The sequence below is a fragment of the Anomaloglossus baeobatrachus genome, chromosome 1 (assembly GCF_048569485.1).
Source record: "Anomaloglossus baeobatrachus isolate aAnoBae1 chromosome 1, aAnoBae1.hap1, whole genome shotgun sequence".
Lineage (NCBI taxonomy): Eukaryota > Metazoa > Chordata > Amphibia > Anura > Aromobatidae > Anomaloglossus > Anomaloglossus baeobatrachus.
In genome coordinates, this window is record NC_134353.1 from 832,764,785 (window position 1) to 832,786,051 (window position 21,267).

The 21,267-nt window shown below is 43.0% G+C and overlaps 1 protein-coding gene across 1 annotated transcript in view; it reads left to right on the top strand.

Moving 5' to 3' along the window:
• CCNH (cyclin H) overlaps window positions 1-21,267 on the top strand; it is a 38,610-nt gene that overhangs the window by 11,795 nt on the left and 5,548 nt on the right. The window contains exons 4-6 of the mRNA XM_075341921.1: window positions 14,727-14,937; window positions 15,953-16,116; window positions 20,393-20,463. Of these exons, the coding sequence (XP_075198036.1) occupies window positions 14,727-14,937; window positions 15,953-16,116; window positions 20,393-20,463 (446 nt within the window). The remainder of the gene's footprint in view (window positions 1-14,726; window positions 14,938-15,952; window positions 16,117-20,392; window positions 20,464-21,267) is intronic.

The following is a 21,267-nucleotide window of genomic DNA, read 5'->3' on the forward strand; positions in this document are numbered from 1 at the left end:
AGGCCAACGGAGTAATTGTACCAGTTCCCGCCCGGGAACGGTTCAGAGGTTTTTACTCAAATCTCTTCCTAGTCCCCAAAAAGGACGGTACCTTTCGGCCCATCGGCCCATCCTGGATCTCAAGCTTCTCAACAAGCATGTTCAGGTGCGGCGCTTTCGCATGGAGCCTCTGCGGTCAGTCATTGCCTCAATGACCCAAGGGGATTTCCTGGCATCTATCGACATCAGAGATGCTTATCTGCATGTGCCAATTGCAGTTTCCCACCAGCGTTGGCTACGTTTTGCAATAGGGGAAGATCATTTCCAATTCGTGGCTCTCCCCTTCGGGTTAGCCACGGCCCCTCGGGTATTCACCAAGGTCATGGCAGCAGTGATTGCGGTCCTGCACCTCCAGGGGGTGGCAGTAATTCCTTACCTGGACGACCTTCTAGTCAAGGCTCCATCCAGCGCAGACTGTCAGCGGAGTGTCTCGCTCACTCTCGCCACTCTAGCCCAATTCGGGTGGTTGGTCAATCTGTCCAAATCCACTCTAACTCCCACCCAGAGCCTCACGTACCTAGGGATGCAGTTCGAGGCTTTGTCGGCACTTGTGAAGTTGCCCTTAGACAAACAGCTGTCCCTCCATCTAGCGGTGCGCTCTCTGCTGAGGCCCCGCCGTTATACCCTCAGGCGTCTGATGCAGGTGCTGGGTCAAATGGTGGCGTCCATGGAGGCTGTTCCCTTTGCCCAGTTCCATCTGCGCCCCCTGCAGCTGGACATTCTCCGCTGTTGGGACAAGCGGCCTTCCTCCTTACACAGGTTAGTGGCTCTATCGCTCTCGCTCTGAGCTCTCTTCAGTGGTGGCTTCGGCCCCTCTCCCTGTCCCAGGGGCGCTCCTTCCTGGCCCCATCCTGGGTGATTCTCACCACGGATGCCAGTCTATCCGGCTAGGGAGCGGTATATCTCCACCACAGAGCTCAGGGCACTTGGACTCCGTCCGAGTCAGCCCTTTCAATCAATGTGCTGGAAACCAGAGCCGTGTTTCTACCTCTCCTAGCTTTTCACCACCTGTTGGCGGGCAGGCACATTCGAGTTCAGACAACGCGACAGCGGTTGCCTACATCAATCACCAAGGCGTAACGCGCAGCCGCCAGGCAATGTTGGAGGTACAACGCATTCTTCAATGGGCGGAGGACTCCAAGTCCACCATATCTGCAGTCCACATCCCAGGCGTGGAAAACTGGGAGGCAGATTATCTCAGCCGTCAAACCGTGGACGGTGGCGAGTGGTCCCTGCACCCGGCAGTGTTTCAGTCAATCTGCCGCAAATGGGGCACTCCGGACGTGGACCTAATGGCATCCCGTCACAACAACAAGGTTCCTGTTTACGTGGCTCGCTCCCGCGATCCCCAGGCATTCGCCGCGGACGCTCTGATTCAAGACTGGTCCCAATTTCGTCTGTCCTACGTGTTTCCCCCTCTAGCTCTCTTGCCCCTGCGCAAGATCAGAATGGAGGGCCGTCGAGTCATCCTCATTGCACCGGACTGGCCCAGGCGAGCTTGGTATCCGGACCTCTGCTCCATCTGTCCGTAGAGATGCCGTGGCATCTCCCGGACCGTCCAGACCTTCTCTCGCAAGGTCCGTTTTTTCCGCCCGAATTCTGCGGCCCTCAAATTGACGGCGTGGCTCTTGAGTCCTGGATTTTGACGGCTTCTGGTATTCCTCCTGAAGTCATCTCCACTATGACTCGGGCCCGTAAGTCTTCTTCCGCTAAGATCTATCACAGGACTTGGAAGATTTTCCTGTCCTGGTGTCGCTCTACCGACCATCTCCCTTGGCCATTCTCCTTGCCGACCGTTCTGTCTTTTCTTCAGTCCGGTCTGCAGCTAGGACTGTCCCTCAACTCTCTCAAGGGACAAGTCTCAGCTCTGTCAGTTCTGTTCCAGCAGCGTCTCGCTCGGCTGGCTCAGGTCCGCACCTTCATGCAAGGCGCGTCTCACATCATTCCGCCTTACCGGCGGCCCTTGGATCCCTGGGACTTTAACTTGGTTCTCACGGTTTTGCAGAAACCCCCCTTTGAGCCTCTTAGGGATGTTTCTTTGTCTCGGCTTTCACAGAAGGTGGCCTTTCTGGTAGCCATAACTTCTCTCAGGAGAGTCTCTGATTTGGCTGCGCTCTCCTCGGAGTCACCTTTTTTTAGTTTTTCATCAAGACAAGGTGGTTCTCCGTCCGACTCCGGACTTTCTTCCTAAGGTGGTCTCTCCCTTCCACCTTAACCAGGACATTACCTTGCCGTCCTTCTGTCCGGCTCCTGTTCATCGCTTTGAAAAAGCGCTGCATACTCTAGATCTGGTGCGTGCTCTCCGGATCTATGTGTCTCGCACCGCTGCGATTAGGCGGTGCACCTCTCTTTTTGTGCTAACCACAGGTCGGCGCAAGGGCCTCCCTGCTTCTAAGCCGACCTTAGCCCGTTGGATTAGGTCGACCATTTCGGACGCCTACCAGAGTACTCAGATGCCTCCCCCGCCGGGGATCAAGGCACATTCGACCAGAGCTGTCGGTGCCTCTTGGGCTTTCAGGCACCAGGCTACGGCTCAACAAGTCTGTCAGGCTGCCACTTGGTCTAGCCTGCACACCTTTTCGAAGCACTACCAAGTGCATGCTCATGCTTCGGCAGATGCGAGCTTGGGCAGACGCATCCTTCAGGCGGCTGTCGCCCATTTGTGAAGTTAGGTTCTGCCTACTTCTTAGTTTTTCTGTTTATTTCCCACCCAGGGACTGCTTTGGAACGTCCCATGGTCTGGGTCTCCCAAAGGAACGATAAAGAAAAAGAGAATTTTGTTTACTTACCGTAAATAAATTCTTTTTCTTATAGTTCCGTATTGGGAGACCCAGCACCCTCCCTGTTGGCAAGTTCTTGTTCCGCGTGTTATCACCGGCTGTTGTCGTGGACAGAGTCTCCGGTTGTTCCGGCTCTTGTTCTGTTCTACTTGTGGGTGGCTATTCTCCTTCAGCTTTTGCACTAAACTGGCTGGGACTGGCTCACCAGGGGGTGTATAAGCTCAGAGGGAGGAGCTACACTTTTAAGTGTAGTACTTTGTGTGTCCTCCGGAGGCAGAAGCTAAACACCCATGGTCTGGGTCTCCCAATACGGAACTATAAGAAAAAGAATTTACGGTAAGTAAACAAAATTCTCTTTTTTATCACTTTATGTAAATGAGCTCTTCCAGGCTATGGGGCAGATGCTGCCTGGAAGATAACTTCACTTTCAGAGCTTATTTTATATAGGAGAGGCGTTACCAGGGTGATGTATGATGGCCGCTCTCTGCTCTCACTGCAGAGCTGTATGTGAATATAACTGACACATCTGCAGGTTCCTCTCAGCTTCAGCCTCCATCTTACAGGCAGCCAGGGTTGCACTATTGTTGCAATGAAGCAGAGCTCAGGAAGCTGCAAGCTGTTTGCAAGAAGCCATATTTTATTTCTCTGGTCTGTGTCAGTTACCTGTCACACACTGAAAACGGCCCTTTTATTTAAATTAATCTCTGGGGCGGAGTTATTTTCCACGCAGCGTCCACCCCATAGCCTGGAAGAGCTCTGATATATACCCTGTTTCCCTGAAAATAAGATAGTGTCTTATATTACTTTTTGCTCCCAAAGATGCGCTAGGTCTTATTTTCAGGAGATGTCTTATTTTTCCATGAAGAAAAATTCACATTTATAGTTGAACAAAAAAAAAATGAACATTATATACTGTACAGTAGTGGTCATCACGAACCAGCATAAACGGACCAACTGTGAATCCTATCAAGAATTTCTTGTTAGTACCATTATTTCCATGTACAACATGCCCTGGTGTTCTTTTTGGCGGGCATGCTTCCAAACAAAAACCTTGCTAGGTCTTACTTTCTGGGGAGGCCTTATATTTAGCAATTCAGCAAAACCTCTACTAGGTCTTATTTTCGGGGAAACTGGGTATATGAATATATTTGATTTATCCACAACAAAGCTTCTGATGTGAGGCAGACAGGTAGGACATTTTTCAGCATTTGATTACCTGTATGCCCATATTAATACATTAGTTAGGTCAAATGTGGTGACTGATTCCCTTTTAAGGTTGGACCTCAGAAAAGCAGATTTTAATGGACTCAGAAAGAGGGTAGGAAAGGTCTAATGGCTAGTTTCTTCTAGAGGACAGAAATGTCCAAGAAGAATGGGAGATTTTGCTAAAGGAACGCCTCACTGCATATCGGTAACAATCCCTAAAAGAAGTAAGAATTGGAAACCTAGTTAAAGACACCAGAATGGATGAACACAGAACTTAAATACTTTCTAAAAAGGAAAAAAGAAATGTATATGGAATGGAAAGCGGGGGTACATCTAAAGACTATAATGCTGTCTTCACGGATTTTAGGACAAGTGTTAAAAAAAAAAAACAAGCTAATGCCAGGAATGGGGTGAGGCTTGCAAAGGAGATCAAAAGAAATAAAAAAAAAAATTGTGGGGCATATCAAAAGAAAAGTGAAGTAGTCAAAAATGACGTTAAGAAGGCTGAACTTTTAAAGTGCTATTTTGCATCTGTGTTCTCTCAGAAAGCAATGTAACATCAACTGATCTTCACTGTACTATGTATGAACAGAGAGATAGTAAGGTAACACTTAGCTAATTTAAATTTAAATCTCCTGGTCCAGATGAATTACATCCTAGGGTAATGAAAGAGATGGCAGAGGAAATTGCAGAACCACCAGACAGAATCTTTGAAAATTCCTGGAGATTGCAAGTCCCAGAAGATTTAAGCGCAAATGTTTGTATTTTCACAAAAGCAAAGATGCCAAGAAATTAGTCCAGTGAGCCTTACTTCTATACCAGGGAAGATCTTTGAGCAAATTATTAAACAGCATGTATGTAAGTACTTGTATAAGAATACAGTAATTAACCAGAGATAGCATAGGTTTGTAGCAAATTAGTCATGCCAGACTAATCTAATTTCCTTTTTATGATGGAATCACTGATAGTGGACCAGGGAAATGCGGTAGATATATTAGATCTCAACTTCAGCAAAGCACTTGATAAAGTATCTCATACTATCCTTACTATCGTAACATCTACAGAATTGAGGGAATAGAACTAAGTAACAGCACGTCTGAAAGACTTCGCTATATGAATAGATTGCAGACTGCACATGAGTCAACCTTGTGATGCAGCAGCAAAAAAGTAAAGCACAGTTTTGGGATGTATTGGGAGAAGCATAGAGTCAAGACCACGTGAAGTAATTATCTTATCCCCCTCTACTCTCTTTGCTCAGACCTCATCTGGAATACAGTGTCCAGTTCTGGGCACTATATTTTAAAAAAAGACCAACAAACTGGAGCAAATTCAGAGAAGAGTAAACAGAATGGTGAGCGGACTGCAAACTATGCCCTATGAGGAACATCCCTATTCTCATGTGCACAGGGAAACACAAGACACAATGGAATGATACTAAAAGGGAGAAGATACAGATTATATTAGAAAAAACTTTGACCGTGAAGGTGATCAATGAATGGAACAGGCTGCCACGAGAGGTGGTGACTTCTCCTTTAATGGAAATCTTCAAACAGAGACTGGGCAGATATTCTTAACATGCTTTTGTGAGTCCTGTGTTGAGCAGGGGATTGGACACTATGACCCTGGAGGTCCCTTGCAACTCTAACATTCTATGACTCTATGAAGCTGTGCTCAAGGGGAGCTGCTGTCACATACAGCCAGACTTCCAAGACAGAAGATAGGCATGGTTTCCCTCTCTCTGTATAAACCGTGCTGAATCAGCACTGTATACAGATTAGGAAGCACTTGCCCTGCTTTCATCTCCAAATCCAGTGAATAGGAGATCACCGGCTGGAGGGTGAGGACCACCAGTTGCTGAGTCCTAAGAAACCCAGACATCTCTGCTTTGAGATGCTGAAATTCAGGGCGCATATACCAGCACCAGGTACAAGAAAAATTGGCAAAAAAAAAAGTATGTGTTTAAAATGCACCCCTCCTCCTGCTCGGAGTCTCGCAAACGTCTCTTTCAGCTTTAAGAGCCCTCTACAGATATGCCTCGGCCTCCATAAAACCTCCCTTCCATATTTCCCCTAGTGTAACATCTGTAGTGGCACAATGCAGGGGTGCCCCATCTCTTCCCTCCTATTTGAAATGTGTATTGAACCCTTTGCTGCAATTAAGGACCCCAACATTTCAGGGGTAGAAATTAAAGACAGGCTTTTTAAAATCTAATTACTCGTGGATATCCTATTAACCCTTACTAAGCCTCATAGCTTCTAATTTTGTGAACACACTAAAGAAATATGTATAAAATGCGCCTCCAAGACTGGGGCGCTACCCTTGAATATTCCAGCTAACACTTTAGAGTAATTAATATCAAATTATAAATTCCATTGGAAGGAGGGCATTAGATATTTACATGTAAACTTATGTTCCTCTTATGATTTGTACATAAACAACTTCCGCTCCTTATTTAGACAACTGAAGATTCTGCTGATAAAGTGAAAGCCCCTCACAATCTCATTAGTGGGTGGTATAGCTGCGGTGAAAATGTCCCTGCTCCTTAAGATAATTTACTATTTTGAGAGTCTAAACCTACAAAGAACTACAACAATGCAATTTTAGACCATCTTTATTGAAGCGTAAAAAAAAATATAATATATAATAAAAGATGTGCACAGCAAGACCATAACATATGGAGGAACAACAACATACAAAAAAAATAAAATTGTAATAATCCCTCAGTGGCTAACCACAATGTGCAGTAGAGTCTAACAGGGTGTGAACAGGAATAAATACTAAATGTCAAAACTGACAGAAGATACAGGTAAAATACCATCTGAACAAACCCTGATGTACAAAAGCAAAAAGCCACGTGCGAAATGACTAGAATAAATGTATCAAATGTTAAGAATTTGATCCATGCAAAAGGAACACCCTGCATAGCAAGTGGATAATAGATGGAAATGAGACCGCATGACTATAATGATGGTAACGGATATAATACTGCAATGACTGATAATACAAATAGTATGGATATATAATGATATAATGAAGAGTGTCAGGAAATAACACCCATCAGAAATGAATATCAATAAGTAATGCCATAATTTGAGACCAAATAAAAAAGTATGGGCAAAAAAAAGGAAGGATAGGAGTCCTGACATACCACTTCATACACAAATAACCGGCCATATGCAGATATAATAAGTATCCCAAATAATTACATGCTGTATCTTGCCACAGAACACCCTGACGCGTTTCGCCGAGGCTTTATTTATGGGCCCTTGTATTAAATGTGAGGTAAGATGGGTTTTTATACGCATAGTTCAGTAAACCATCACTCAATCAAAACGTGCAATTAAAAAGCTAAGCTAATATATTTGCTGGGAACAGAGCAGCATTATCCGCATTGGTGGTTTCAAAAAATGCCAAGCACATTAGCATAATAAATGATGAACTTACTAAATTGGTGATGTATTGGTCATGTAAATACTGGCGTCCGGAAACCGGTAGTATAATTTCTTCGCAGTGCGCATGTGCAGAGCAACACAAATAGTCCTCCCCAACATGAGCTAAAATAAGTGTTCCGCTAACCGAAAATACTCAAAATAATGGTGCACATGAACGCTGGCGTCCGGAAACCAGAAGTATAATTACTCCGCAATGTGCATGGGCGGTGCAACTCAGATAATCCTCCCCAACTTGAGCTAGAAGAAATGTTCCGCTAACCGGAAGTTCTCAAAATAGTGTTGCACATCTAAAAGTAAATGGAACGCATTGCGTTCCACAAATGCGGATGTATCCGGTATCGCCCTATATATAGTAAAAGGAGCGCATGTATTGTTACGGTACCATAGGTATAGGACTAGAAATCACCAATACGGTATTGCACATCATTAGTAAATAGAAATATTGCACTGTATTCATAAATAGATATGAAAATAGATATATAAAGGATATAATAACAGAACATTTGGGGCAAAGTATGACTATAGGTGTACAAAATAAATCCACATATATACAATAAAATACCAATAAGAGAATCAAACAGGATTATAGACCTTATAAAAATGGCAGATAACTAATATTCTCATTTAACCCATATGGTACTAGCATGTTCAGCGTAAAAATCCAACGGGATTCCTTTTGGGCCAGAAATTTTTTCCACCCCATCCCCCCCCCCCCCCCCTCCTCTTTGACTTGCCACAACTCTGTCAATTGCACGAATCTGCACCGATGATGGATTACACTGGTGGAACTGTTTAAAATGACGAGGAATGGATGTAAGTTTTGACAAATCATCTTCATTTTTCGCTGCTGAGATAGCCAGGACATGTTTTTTCACCCTTCTTCTGAATTGTCTAGTCGTGAGGCCAACATACCTAAAGTTACAGGGATAAGAAGCTAAATAGATCACCCCGTTTGTGCTACAATTAATGGCATGAGTAATCTTAAATTCCCTTTTGTTTTCAGAGTCAAAGAAATTTTTTGCCCTTTCAATATTGGGACATGCCACACAGTCACCACAAGGTTTACAACCCCATGGGATCTTGGAGTCCAAAAAGGTTTGGCCTCGTTGACCCCTGTGGTGATTGCACTAAAAGATCTTTGAGAGTCTTAAATCTCCGAATAGTGATATTAGGATCCAAGGGTATATAATGTCTTAAAGTGTCATCCATTTTGAGTATGCCCCAATGCTTTTCAGAATGGTACCTACCTCCTCAGAATGTAAATTAAGGCTATGTGCGCACGTTGCATACAGTCACTGCAGAATTTTCTGCAGCAATCTGTAGAGCACACGTGCGCTTCAAATCGCTGCAGAAAATGCCCGTAGTGAAAAAAAAAAAAGCCGATTCCATGCGCTCTGCCTGCAACTCCTGCCATAGACAGTGCAGGGGCTGCCGGCAAAGTGCACGGAAGAAGTGACATGTCACTTCTTAGAACGCGCGCTTCTGGCAGCAGCCGAAGCGCTGCGCTCTAAAACGCCACGTGCGCACGGCCCCTGCACAATCTCCATAGATTATGCAGGGGACGCAGGACGCATGCAGTTACGCTGCGCTACAAAGCTGCATGTATTTACGCAACGTGCGCACATAGCCTAAATGTAGAGATAAATCTCACTATGTCTTCTTGGGGTCATGGCTTCTTGACGTTTTTAAGAAGAGCCCCTCGGCTCTATATGTTTAGCCGCTTGGTATCCACGATTGATGTCTCTAGGATGGTATCCTCTGGCAAGAAATCATTTTTTTTTTTTTTTTTTTTTTAAAGATCCTCAGCTTGTGTTTCAAAAGACGTATTATCGGAACAAATTCCCTGCTGTAATAAGATTTATTGGGAATGACAAATGACACAGAATTACAAAAGTCATTTTTTTTATAGATCGCAGGGCTGGTTTTCAGTCCCGTATATTGTTAAATATTATTGGGCAATCCAATTAAGAATTATACCGGCGTGGGCAACATTATAGGCATATAATAAATAGACAGAAATAGAAAAATTGCAGATGACCCTGGTCAATTCAAACTCTCTTCTGTGGTCCACTAGGCCTATCAGGATATCATTCCCTCTGCTGGGGCCTGTGCAGTTTACAAGAGAAATTTGGCTCATATGCATGGAGCGCTTTGATTTGGCTTCACCTAGGTCTCCAATGATATCCTTCATATATCAGCCTTTAACCCCTTCACGAGCAATGACTTACTAATAGGTCATTGGTCGTGTACCTCCGGTTATGACGGGCTCCCGTGGCGTGCCCACAGTAATCCTCACACGTCTGCTGATCTGATCAGCAGACGTGTGCTGCTATCAGGTGTGGGTGGATCGCGCCTGTTAACCCTTTTAGATTGCGCTGTCAAACTCACCCCCCCCACCCCTCCTTCCCCCGCCATCGGCAGCCCTATGACGTTATCATGGGGCGCCCGTGTATTCCCATGAGAGCACGGGGTCAGATGATGACCCCCTGACACTGTCATAAGTTACTTCCTTTGAATGGCGCAATGCGCTGGCACTTACAGCAAAAAATGAATTTCTCCTGATCAGAGCGATGCTCAATTTTATTACAATGTTCCAGGATGTAATGGGTTTTAGGGGCCACTGGAGGGCTGGTTGGTTCTAAAAAGTTCTTTAATGCTTTTTACACCCACTGATCTACTTGTTCTGTAAATGTTTTGTGTTTATGCTCATTGTCAAACTATATAAATCTCTGGGAATAAAAAAAAAACACCCCAGAATACTGGAATAGTACTTTGGGATTTGTTACGAATAATCCCAACACGAATAGTTACTATTCGCTCATCACTAGTTAAACCTCTTTCATCGATATAGCAGGCAAGTTGTGGAACACTTTTACTAAACTCAATTGCAAAAATAAGTTTTAGACCCAAAAATGAAAATCACCCTAAAGCAGTGCAATGTTTCAGCTGGCCATCCCTATTTTCAAAGCCTACTGTTTTTTGGTTCCCGTAATTCAGTTCACATAATTTGTGATGCATCTGACTGTTCAGGGTCCTATCTCTTTGTATTGCAGTGATTAGAAAAGTGCCCTAGAGCTTTCCGCGTATCCTATATGATGGGAGATGGGCTGAAGCTGAGACTCTTAACACAGGATAGATATGCAGCTAATAATACCCAACTGGAGAGAGGAGGCCCACCAGATGTGTCCGTGCTCTCCAGCTGCATGGCTGACCTCCTGAGGGATGAGGAGGGCAGAGCGGGGTGGGATGGGAGAGCTGTCAGGAGGGATTTACTAAGTGATGATGTCCTCATATAATTCCCAGAAACTCTAGAGACTGGCTTCCTGTCTACACATGACCTCATGTATTCGGCCTCTTTCACACGTCCGTGCAAAACACACGTTTTGAGCGGTCCGTGGTGTAGGTGCTTATGTGTGTCCGTGTGCATGTGTTCAACATGTGCTATCTGTGTGACATCCACATAGCACTTCGACAGCATAAATGTATTTACTTGCCTGTGTCCGTCACTGCTGCTGTTTCCGGGTCTGCGGTGAAGTAAATATGCATGAGCATAATGAGGGGGCCCAGAAGTAAGCGACAGCAGCGCTGAAGACAGCAGGGCTGGAGACAGGTGAGTGTAGAAGATCATTTTATTTAAAGACCTGTGTTTTCTCCGGTATGTGTTACACTGATGTCACATGGATCAAAGCCGTGTGACTTCAGTGCTGCCAGAGAAAAACGGACATGTGCGCAGGCCCATTGATTTTAATGGGTTTACATGTGTTCATGTCTCTGGTATATGTAAAAATGGATGTTTTTTTTTAAAGGAGAAATAAAATGATAGGATAATTGATAGCTAGAATAGATAGATATAATAGAACAGAACACATAGAATAGAAATAACAGAATAGCTCGATAGAGCGACAGCTAGCTTAGACAACTTTTTTTTTTTTTCTAATTTGTTTGGGAAAAAAATAAGGGGTCCCCCCTTGTTTTTCATATCCAGCACAGGAACAGCAGCAGCTGTGGGCTGCAATTCTCATGTGTTCTGTGCCTTGTCTGGGTATGAAAACCAAATCCCACTTCTTTTTTTTTTATTAATAAAAAAAAAAAAAAAAAAAAAAAAGACGTGGCACACTTCCCTCCCTTCCCCAATTTTTCTAAACCCAGCAAGGGAACAGCAGGCAACTGGGGGCTGATATTATTAGGGTGGGAAGGTAAGGCCATCGTTATTTGGCCCTTTCTAGCCTAACAATAGCAGCCCACAGCTGCCCTAGAAGTGGCACATCCTTAAAATGCACCAATTCTAGCGCTGGTCACAGCTCTTCCCGTTACCCTGGTGCAGTGGCAATCATGGTAATAAGGAGTTAATTTCAGCCACTAAGTTCCAGATTAGTCATGACAGTTGTTTGAGATCCCACCCCCATCACTAATCTGTAAGTGAAAGTAAATACACATACACCCCAAAATCCTTTATTTGAAATAAAATACAAAAACACCCTCTTTCACCACTTTATTAACCCCCTAAACACTCCTGAAGGACCAAAGTAATCCACACGAGGTCCGACGGTGATTCAGCTCTGCTACATCCATGTCCTGTCACAGCAGCACTAGAGAGCATGACTGACAGCAGACAGCCAGCCACGCAATGATAATGAAGTCGGGTGAACCTCTGACTTCAATGTCACGACACAGGCAGTAGTTCGGGGTCCGCTGTTGTGAAGTCAGAGATTCACCCAAGTTCATTCTCATCGCACGGGTCTGTCTGTGTCACGGCCTGATTTGCGGTCACAGGTGAAGGACTCCGGCTGTGACCGGAAATCACATGAGTGACGTCACAGTGAGCGCAACTCACTTCAGTTGCTGCGTGGAGCTCACAGCGGGCAATCTTGTTCTATGGCTCGTGCTGGAAGTGTTGTGGGACTTTGTGTGGATTACGTCGGGCCTGGAGGGGTGTTTGAGGAGTTAATAAAGTGGTGAAAGAGGGTGGCTTGTTTTTGTCCTTTATTTCAAATAAAGGATTTTTCGATGTTCGTGTTTATTTACTTTCACTTACAGATTAGTGATGAGGGGGTGTCTCGTAGACGCCTGCCATGACTAATCTAGGACTTAGTGGCTGCTATAGGCCCGCCATTAACTCCTTATTACCCAGATTGCCATTGCACCAGGGCAATCGGGTTAAGCCGGATAATGTCCTGGGACTGTCACATCTAATGGATGCGGTAATTCCAGGCGGCTGCTGGCTGATATTTCTAGGCTGGGGAGCTCCCAATAACGTAGGTATCCTCAGCCTGAGAATACCAGCCTCCAGCTGTGAGGTTTTTATCTCGGCTGGGTATCAAAATTGAGGGGGACCGCACGCCGTTTTTTAAAATTATTTATTTTACTGTACGATATAGACCCGCCCACTGGCATCTGTGATTGGTTGCAGTCAGACAGCTGTCACTCAGCATGGGGGGGTACATCTGACTGCAACCAATCATAGGCGCTGGTGGACAGGGGAAGCAGTGAATATGAAATGACCCTAATGAGCAGCCGGCACTTTCAGAACCAGAAGCAGGAGAGGCTGCGGGAGCAGTGTAACAGCCGCGCCGGTGATCGGTGAGTATGAAACAGAGAGTGAGAGATAATGGAGAAAAGTTGGTGACCTGCGTTTTTGTTGACAAAAATGCATCCAGAACGCAGTGCAAATGCATAGCTAACATTTTGGTTGCATTTTGACACACCTCATTCATTTCAATGGGTCACAAAATGTGATCAAAACGCTAAAAGAATGAACATGCTGCTTTTTTTTGTCAAAGATTTTCACAAATATTTATCAAACAAAACGCTGCCTAAAAAAAAAAAAAAAAGTAACGTGCGCATGGAAGTTTTGATTTTTCGTAGACTTTGCTGGAGAAGCAAAAGCATGCAGTTTGTCAATGACAAAGTGCACTAAAACACGCAACGTGCGGACAGACTCTTGTAGGTAGTCACACCAGAGATCACATCACATTGCGCCAATAATGAAGAGCCTCAAAGTGTGTGGATGTAACTGAGCTGGGATGGGACGAATGATATCACTAGAATAATGCTGGTAAATTGTGTGGGGGGGAAAAAACCTAGTGGAGTGCTGCTTCAGACGTGTAGTAGACAGACGGCATCCTCTTACTTCAGACCATGCCTGATTTCTGACAGGAGAGGAGGACTTTTATCCACAGCCTTACATCCTTACAATCAGCTGAAGGGGACTTCTGTGGTTATTTAAACCCTCCATCCCCCTTTTGTCTCTTCTTATCAATATAAGAAGCAGACTTACTTCTGATGAAACATGCAGAATGTTTTTCCTGAATATATTTATAAAAACAACTGATTAACCATTGAAGGGTTCACTGACCTGTAATGGGCTGAGAGCCCTCTGTTGTGAAATATTTCATCAGAGTGAGGCTATATTTATGAATGGAAAAGAGGTCCCACTGATGAATTCTATTGCATTGTAAAAATATCTTTATTTGAAGAATGAGAATCTAAACTGATATATTACAATGTGTGATACACTATGGAACATATGTAATATTTATACCCCTGATGAATCTCCACCCAAGGAGGCGAAACGCGTTGGATAATATTTCTTGGGGCTAACTTGTTTATGCTTTTTTTGACATAAAACGAATACTGTATGTTTGTTTTATCCCATTACAGTACTCTATAATTATATCTTCTTACACTGTCCTACCAATAATACATATAGTTCAAGTTTCTGTATTTGAGAGATATATGCCAAATCTATCTAAAAATTTACATTTTATGTAAGTCTCTTTTTCAATGCATGGTTAATTATTGGATCTGGATGATAATAATTGTATATTACAAATGCTTCTGCAATGAATGTTAACAAATTGATGTATCATCATTTGTAAAGTTGACTGGTGGAGCGATATAAGCCTTTCCCACCATTTGCTGGGATATACCGCTGGCTGGTCCACTAGACTGTATTTTATATTGTACTTTAGACCCTTAGGGTATTTTATATTTTTCTGAACACCCCCTTCCCCTTACTTTGTTTCAATATATTGATATTTAATAAAAGTTTAACGAAAAACAATTTTTAGGAGTATTTTTTCTGTGATTATATTTTCGGGTTACTCCCCTTTGATCGTTTTTTCTATGATTTGTTCATCCTCTTACTTCAGCGTGACACTAGACATAACCTAGCTAGGGGCATCTTGGTACTCTTGTATGATTGTATAGGATCTGTGCCATGTGAATCACAATACTCTGTGTTTTATAGGTTGACCTGTGCATTTCTTGCTTGTAAAGTAGATGAATTTAACGTATCCAGTGTCCAGTTTGTGGGTAACCTGCCAGAAAACGCCACGACTCAAGAAAATATCCTTGAGCAAATCTTGGAATATGAATTGCTGCTCATCCAACAGCTGAACTTCCATCTCATAGTGCACAATCCATACCGACCATTCGAAGGATATTTAATTGATGTTAAGGTACTACTAGCAGGCTTTAATATGTCTTTTACCATGCAATGGGCTCGAAGGGCACAAATACATTTTACTCATCTGTTCGGTTGCTTTCTTGTATATGCTTACATCTGATAACCTGCACCACCCTCCGTGTAGGGCAATCCTATAAATTTTGATCCTATTAAAAGTAGGGTGAAACAAACAAGATGAAGAGTACTAACTAAGTGCTCCAGATTTTAAATCTGTGGTCAGTCTGGGTACAACAACCTGTGACCCCCAATGATTCAGAAAGTTATAGCATATTTTAGTGATAAACCATAACTTTATAAGATGGGAAAGCCCTTCACCAAACTCCTGGTTTGATTCTTATACAGGCTACAGTTTTAGTTCTACTTTTAGGACTCATGTACACCACGAAGCTGTATAATGGTGCTGAGTCCCTGCAGATCTGTATTATGTAAGCACTTGATACTCTATTACATGGATATTCTCCTCAAAAAGCATAACCTGTAAAGCAGAAAACAAAGATGTCACCATTTATTTCACACTGACGCCATATGAATCTGTAGGGAAGAAAAATAACCTATGTGCACCTTTTTAGCATAATTGGGCTCCTACTGTACCTCTTAGTATGGCCTCAAACAATGGGCATCTGAATATGGATATATTAAAAAAAAACAAAAAACCCGGTTTCTTTAAAATATAAGCCCTGGTCACGGTTCCATATGGAGGTGTCCAAGCAGCTAAGAAAGTTAAAGAATACAGCAGGACTTTTCATTAAAGAAAGTAGACATCCCCCCCCCCCTCCCCCATTAAAAAATAAAAAATTGCACTCACCAGACCAGATGCAAACTAATACAGTTGGCAAGTGCTGATGATGGATGGGCTGTCATGTTTGTCACTATTTCCTACAGCATTTACATTTTGTATGGGATTTGCACACGTGAGAAACGCCTTGTACTTTGTTCACGAGGGACAGTGACTATGACTAATAAGTCTAGGTCTTTTTTAACCAGTTTTCTCAACCCTTACTTTTCAGACTCGATATACACTGCTGGAAAATCCTGAAATATTGAGAAAAAATGCAGATGACTTTTTGCAGCGTGTTGCCCTGACTGACGCCTGCCTACTGTTCACTCCATCCCTAATTGCACTAACAGCTGTTATATCCAGTGCGTCCAGGGCAGGAATTAATATGGAAAGGTACAAGGAAAGTTATAAATATAAATTGGTCTTTATTTAATAATTTCCTATTTTCCCAACCGCCGACTGCAACCAAGCGAGGAGGGCCGCACGTTCCAGGACCAGGAACATAACTAGATAAAAATGATCATAGCATCTCCACACCTCAGTTTTAGGATCACTATCCTCAGGATGGGAGGCCTTGGGGGGGGCCCTGAATTCTTTTGTCCATAGATGCATGTGAACAGTCTTGGCTGGGAAGGACCTGAAGGGTCCAATGTTTGATACGGCCTTCTCTCGCACAGTCCTGCTTGCTGCTCAGTCTTTTGGAAGCTGTTTTATCAGGCAGGTTTGTTCTCATGTGCGTTACTTGGAATGACAGTTTATAGTTTCCTACCACATTTTGTTTACTCTCGTGATAGCAGTAAAATGAAAACATGTCATCCTAAGCATCTTTCCCTTTTTTTTTTTTTTTTTTTTTCTGAATAATGAATATAGTGTCAAAATTACAAAACGTTTTTTTTTCTTCCAGGAGGTGCGAATTTGGTGCTGAAATCTGGTGCAGACCATTTCAGCACCAAATGTGGACCTCCTGGCACAAAACCGCGGCAAAAATATAGAACACATATAGAACATATCAGGGAGGTACAGACCCCAGAGATTGGTTGCAGTCAGACATGCCCCCAGCCTGTCATCCTGCAACCAGTCAGACTCTAGGCCAGACGATGGGCAGGGAAAGTAATGCATATGCATGAGCAATAATGAGTGGCCCAGAAAGTGAAGGAGAGGCCACAGGAGCAGTGTACAGCTGTGACGGAGCCTTGGTAAGTATGAAGCGCTCGCTTCTTTCTTATTTCTTTAATTTTTTATTTAATTTTTTATTTTTTTTGGTGCTGGATCAAACACTCGGAATTCCAGGCCTGGCACCTTAGAAACCACGTGGATCCGGACTTTTACAGTTCGGGTCCGCCCATCACTATCTATTGAGCATTAGAGTTTCTCTTTTTCGCCCTCTCTTTTTCGCCCTCTCTTTTTCGCCCTCTCTTTTTCGCCCTCTCTTTTTCGCCCTCTCTTTTTCGCCCTCTCTTTTTCGCCCTCTCTTTTTTTTTTTTTTTTCTCCAAACGTTTGGACACTACCTTCTCATTCAAAGAGTTTTTTTTTTTATTTTCATGACTCTGAAAATTGTAGATTCACATTGAAAGCATCAAAGCTATGAATGAACACATGTGGAATGAAATACTTTGATTACTGCTTTGCACACTCTTGGCATTCTCTTGATGAATTCACTTCACAGGTCAGGTTTAATAAGTGGGATTCCTTGCCTTATAAATGGGGTTGGGACCATCAGTTGTGTTGTTAAGAAGTCTGGTGAATACACAGCTGATAGTCCTATTGAATGGACTGTTAGCTGCTTTTTTCTTGCCATAATATAATTTCTAAGTAAAGAAAAACAAGTGGCCATCATTACTTTAAGAAATGAAGGTCAGTCAGTCCGAAAAATTGGGAAAACTTTGAAAGTGTTCCCAAGTGCAGTGGCAAAAACCATTAAACGCTACAAAGAAACTAGCTCACATGAGGACCGCCCCAGTAAAAGAAGACAGAGTCACCTCTGCTGTGGAGGATAAGTTTATCCGAGTCACCAGCCTCAGAAATCGCAGGTTAACAGCAGCTCAGATTAGAGACCAGGTCAATGCCACACAGAGTTCTAGCAGCAGACACATCTCTAGAACCACTGTTAACAGGAGACTTTGTGCAGCAGGCCTTCATGGTTAAAATAGCTGCCAGGAAATCACTGCTAAGGACAGGCAACTAGCAAAAGAGACCTGTTTGGGCTAAAGAACACAAGGAATGGACATTAGACCAGTGGAAATCTGTGCTTTGGTCTGATGAGTCCAAATTTGAGATCTTTGGATCCTACCACCGTGTCTTTGTGCGACGCAGAAAAGGTGAACGGATGGACCCTACATGCCTGGTTCCCACCGTGAAGCATGAAGAAGGAGGTGTGATGGTGCTTTGCTGGTGACACTGTTGGAGATTTATTCAAAATTGAAGGCATACTGAACCAGCATGGCCACCACAGCATCTTGCAGCGGCGTGCTATTCCATCCGGTTTGCGTTTAGTTGGACAATCATTTATTTTTCAACAGGACAATGACTGCAAACACACCTCCAGGCTGTGTAAAGGCTATTTGACTAAGAAGGAGAGTGATGCGGTGCTACGCCAGATGACCTGGCCTCCACAGTCACCAGACCTGAACCCAATCGAGATGGTTTGGGGTGAGCTGGACCGCAGAGTGAAGGCAAAAGGGCCAACAAGTGCCAAGCATCTCTGGGAACTCGTTCAAGACTGTTGGAAAACTATTTCCGGTGACTACCTCTTGAAGCTCATCAAGAGAATGCCAAGAGTGTGCAAAGTAGTATTCAAAGCAAAAGGTGGCTACTTTGAAGAACTTAGAATATAAGACATATTTTCAGTTGTTTCACATTTTAAGTATTTCATTCCACATGTGTTAATTCATAGTTTTGATGCCTTCAATGTGAATCTACAATTTTCAGAGTCATGAAAAGAAAGAAAACTCTTTGAATGAGGTGTGTCCAAACTTTTGGTCTGTACTGTATGTAAATGTCTATGCCAGGTAAAACAATAATTTACAATATTTTCTTTTCATTTTTTTTCCTACTTTACCTGGGGTGGGTGTGGTTTCATTTACTCATTCATTCATTCATTATTTATTTATTTATTTATTTTTAACGTTCGCCAGCAGTTCTGTCCTGGGATGGGTAGACCTCCTCGCATTGGTGCTTTTCATAAGCTCCAGGAAAAAATACCAGTATGATTTACCAGTTCAGGACTGTTAAATTCCCCCCCCCTCCCCTCCCCCCCCTTTTGAAATAGGTTTTTACTTTTCTTTTTTGTTTTTGTTTGTTTTTCGTGATACATGGGTCTCTAATTTTTCTGGAAATTTCAGGTTTGTTTTTGCAGATTTCAGGGGAAAATTGAAGAAAAATAGGAAGTGTCTATCACTTTTTTTTTTTAAAAAAATATATATTTTTACAACCACAAAGAACAGCTAAAACATCATTTTTAACTATTCCCCTTTCCGTACAAATTATTTATATACAATGGACATTATCATGTATTATGATTATTATTGGCATTGTCCATTAATCAATTATTCATTTGTTTTATACATATGGGCAGGGCTACAAAATTAAAAGACCCATTGTGACAGGTATTTTAATACATTAGATTCTTTTTATTCTAGATATTTACTAACTGTGGCTGGTATATTACCCCGAGTTACAGGGGTAATCCAGCCTCCTGCTTGCTTGTATAGTAGAGGTAATTTGGTCTCCTCGGTCCCAGAAGCTCCTGCCCCCTACAGCACTTCGTACTTCTGTAGCTGTATACTGAATCGTTGGTCCAGTATACAAGGATTAAGAATGAACACATGGTAATAAACCATGTTTGCCTTCTTTTTGGAGTGTGACAGCCATCTCTCATCTCACCGATGCACAATCACCTGCAAGCTGCTTATGCTACATTGACATTTTAGAGTATCATTAAGTAAAGCATGGACTTTCCCAGACAATTGTAGTCTAGGGGTAGTCTACAAGTAGTTATAGGCTGCCACACTCAATGGATTAAAGTCAGCAAAATCCGCCAATATCATTGGTATTGGCCTATAATCTTATATTCCGGGTCCCCACCTACATTTTTCATGACTAATGAAGGGTCGGAGAAGGTTCATAGTAAGCGTTTTTACCACTTAAATTACTGCAGCTTTTTTATATACTGCCAGGAACTATACAGCTGCGTGGTGCTCCTGTATAAAGTCCACAATAATCCAAGCATCCAAAGGTAGGAAAAACATGGGCACTCACCGCTTGCTGCTGTGTAGAAAAATGCTTTTAGTCAAGCTTCGGAGTTACAGGCTGTTAGACGGGTTAGACCCGTCGAAGCACCGCAGGTGTGCGAAACGGCCGTCGTCTAACGTGCTGTCCGCTTCCTCTCACTCCTCCTCAGCACAGCCTGTAACTCCGAAGCTTGAATAAAAGCATTTTCTACACAGCAGCAAGCTGTGAGTGCCCATGTTTTTCTTACCTTTGGAAGCTGCGGAGTCTGGTAGCGGTTGTCTTCTAGAAAACACAGGAGCGATCAGACGAGCATTCTAGTATACGGGGAAGATAATGTCAGCTGAACGATTGCTCATCCAACAGTTTTTTAATATTTTTGGAGGCCCTAATTATTCTTATTCTCACTAATCAATACATTTTTCTTTCTTTTTTTTCCAGTTATTTATTAGAGTGTCTGTCACTAAAAGAGAATAGAGAAAGCATGGCCCATTTATTGGATGGAATGAGACGTAAGTTGCCCATTTTTCTTGTGCTTGTGTTTTTTCCCCCTGTATTCATCCCAATGGTCCTCATTATTCAGCTTTAAATGCAGCGTTCAAGTCACACGTCTTATATCGTTCGCCTTGTATAGTCTCAAAGAACCGTCAGACCCAGCTAACTTGGCAACAAGGGTATAATTTATGGCTTCTACTATATAATATTTTTATAGTTTGATTACAGGTTATAAGCTGCTGCGTTTTTATAGTTGGTAGTAAATGTATTAGGCTCTGTGCGTACACTGCAGTTTTTCCCGTGGTTTTCATAGCAGAAAAGGTGCGGTTTGTGTTCCTAACCTTGCTGCAGTCCTTCCCCAGCATAACCTATGGGGGAAAAAATGGTGTGCGCACACTGCATTTTTTTTTTTTTTACATCCTACATTTTTCTGCAGCAAAAAGAATGAGCATGTCACTTCTTTTCTGCAGGTAACTGCGTTTTTTTTGCCATGGAAATGGTAAAAAACCGCAAGTACCAACCCGCGGCAAAACCGTGGGTGCAGTATTCTGCCAGAAGGTGCGGATTTTTCTTAAAAAAAAAAAAAAGTTACTTCCCAGTGCGCACAGGGCCTGTGATTTTTGTAGCCTTGGATTTAGTGAGTGTTGGGCCTAAAGCACAGCCAACCAGTATGTGTTGTTTTTTTTTTTTTTTTTATTATTTTATTATTTATTATGAGCACTCGTGCCGCCATATGGTGCTTATGAGGGGATTATAGCTCTGTAACACAGCTTACTATAGCACAGGATACACTTCCTCCCATCACAGATTCTGTATGCATG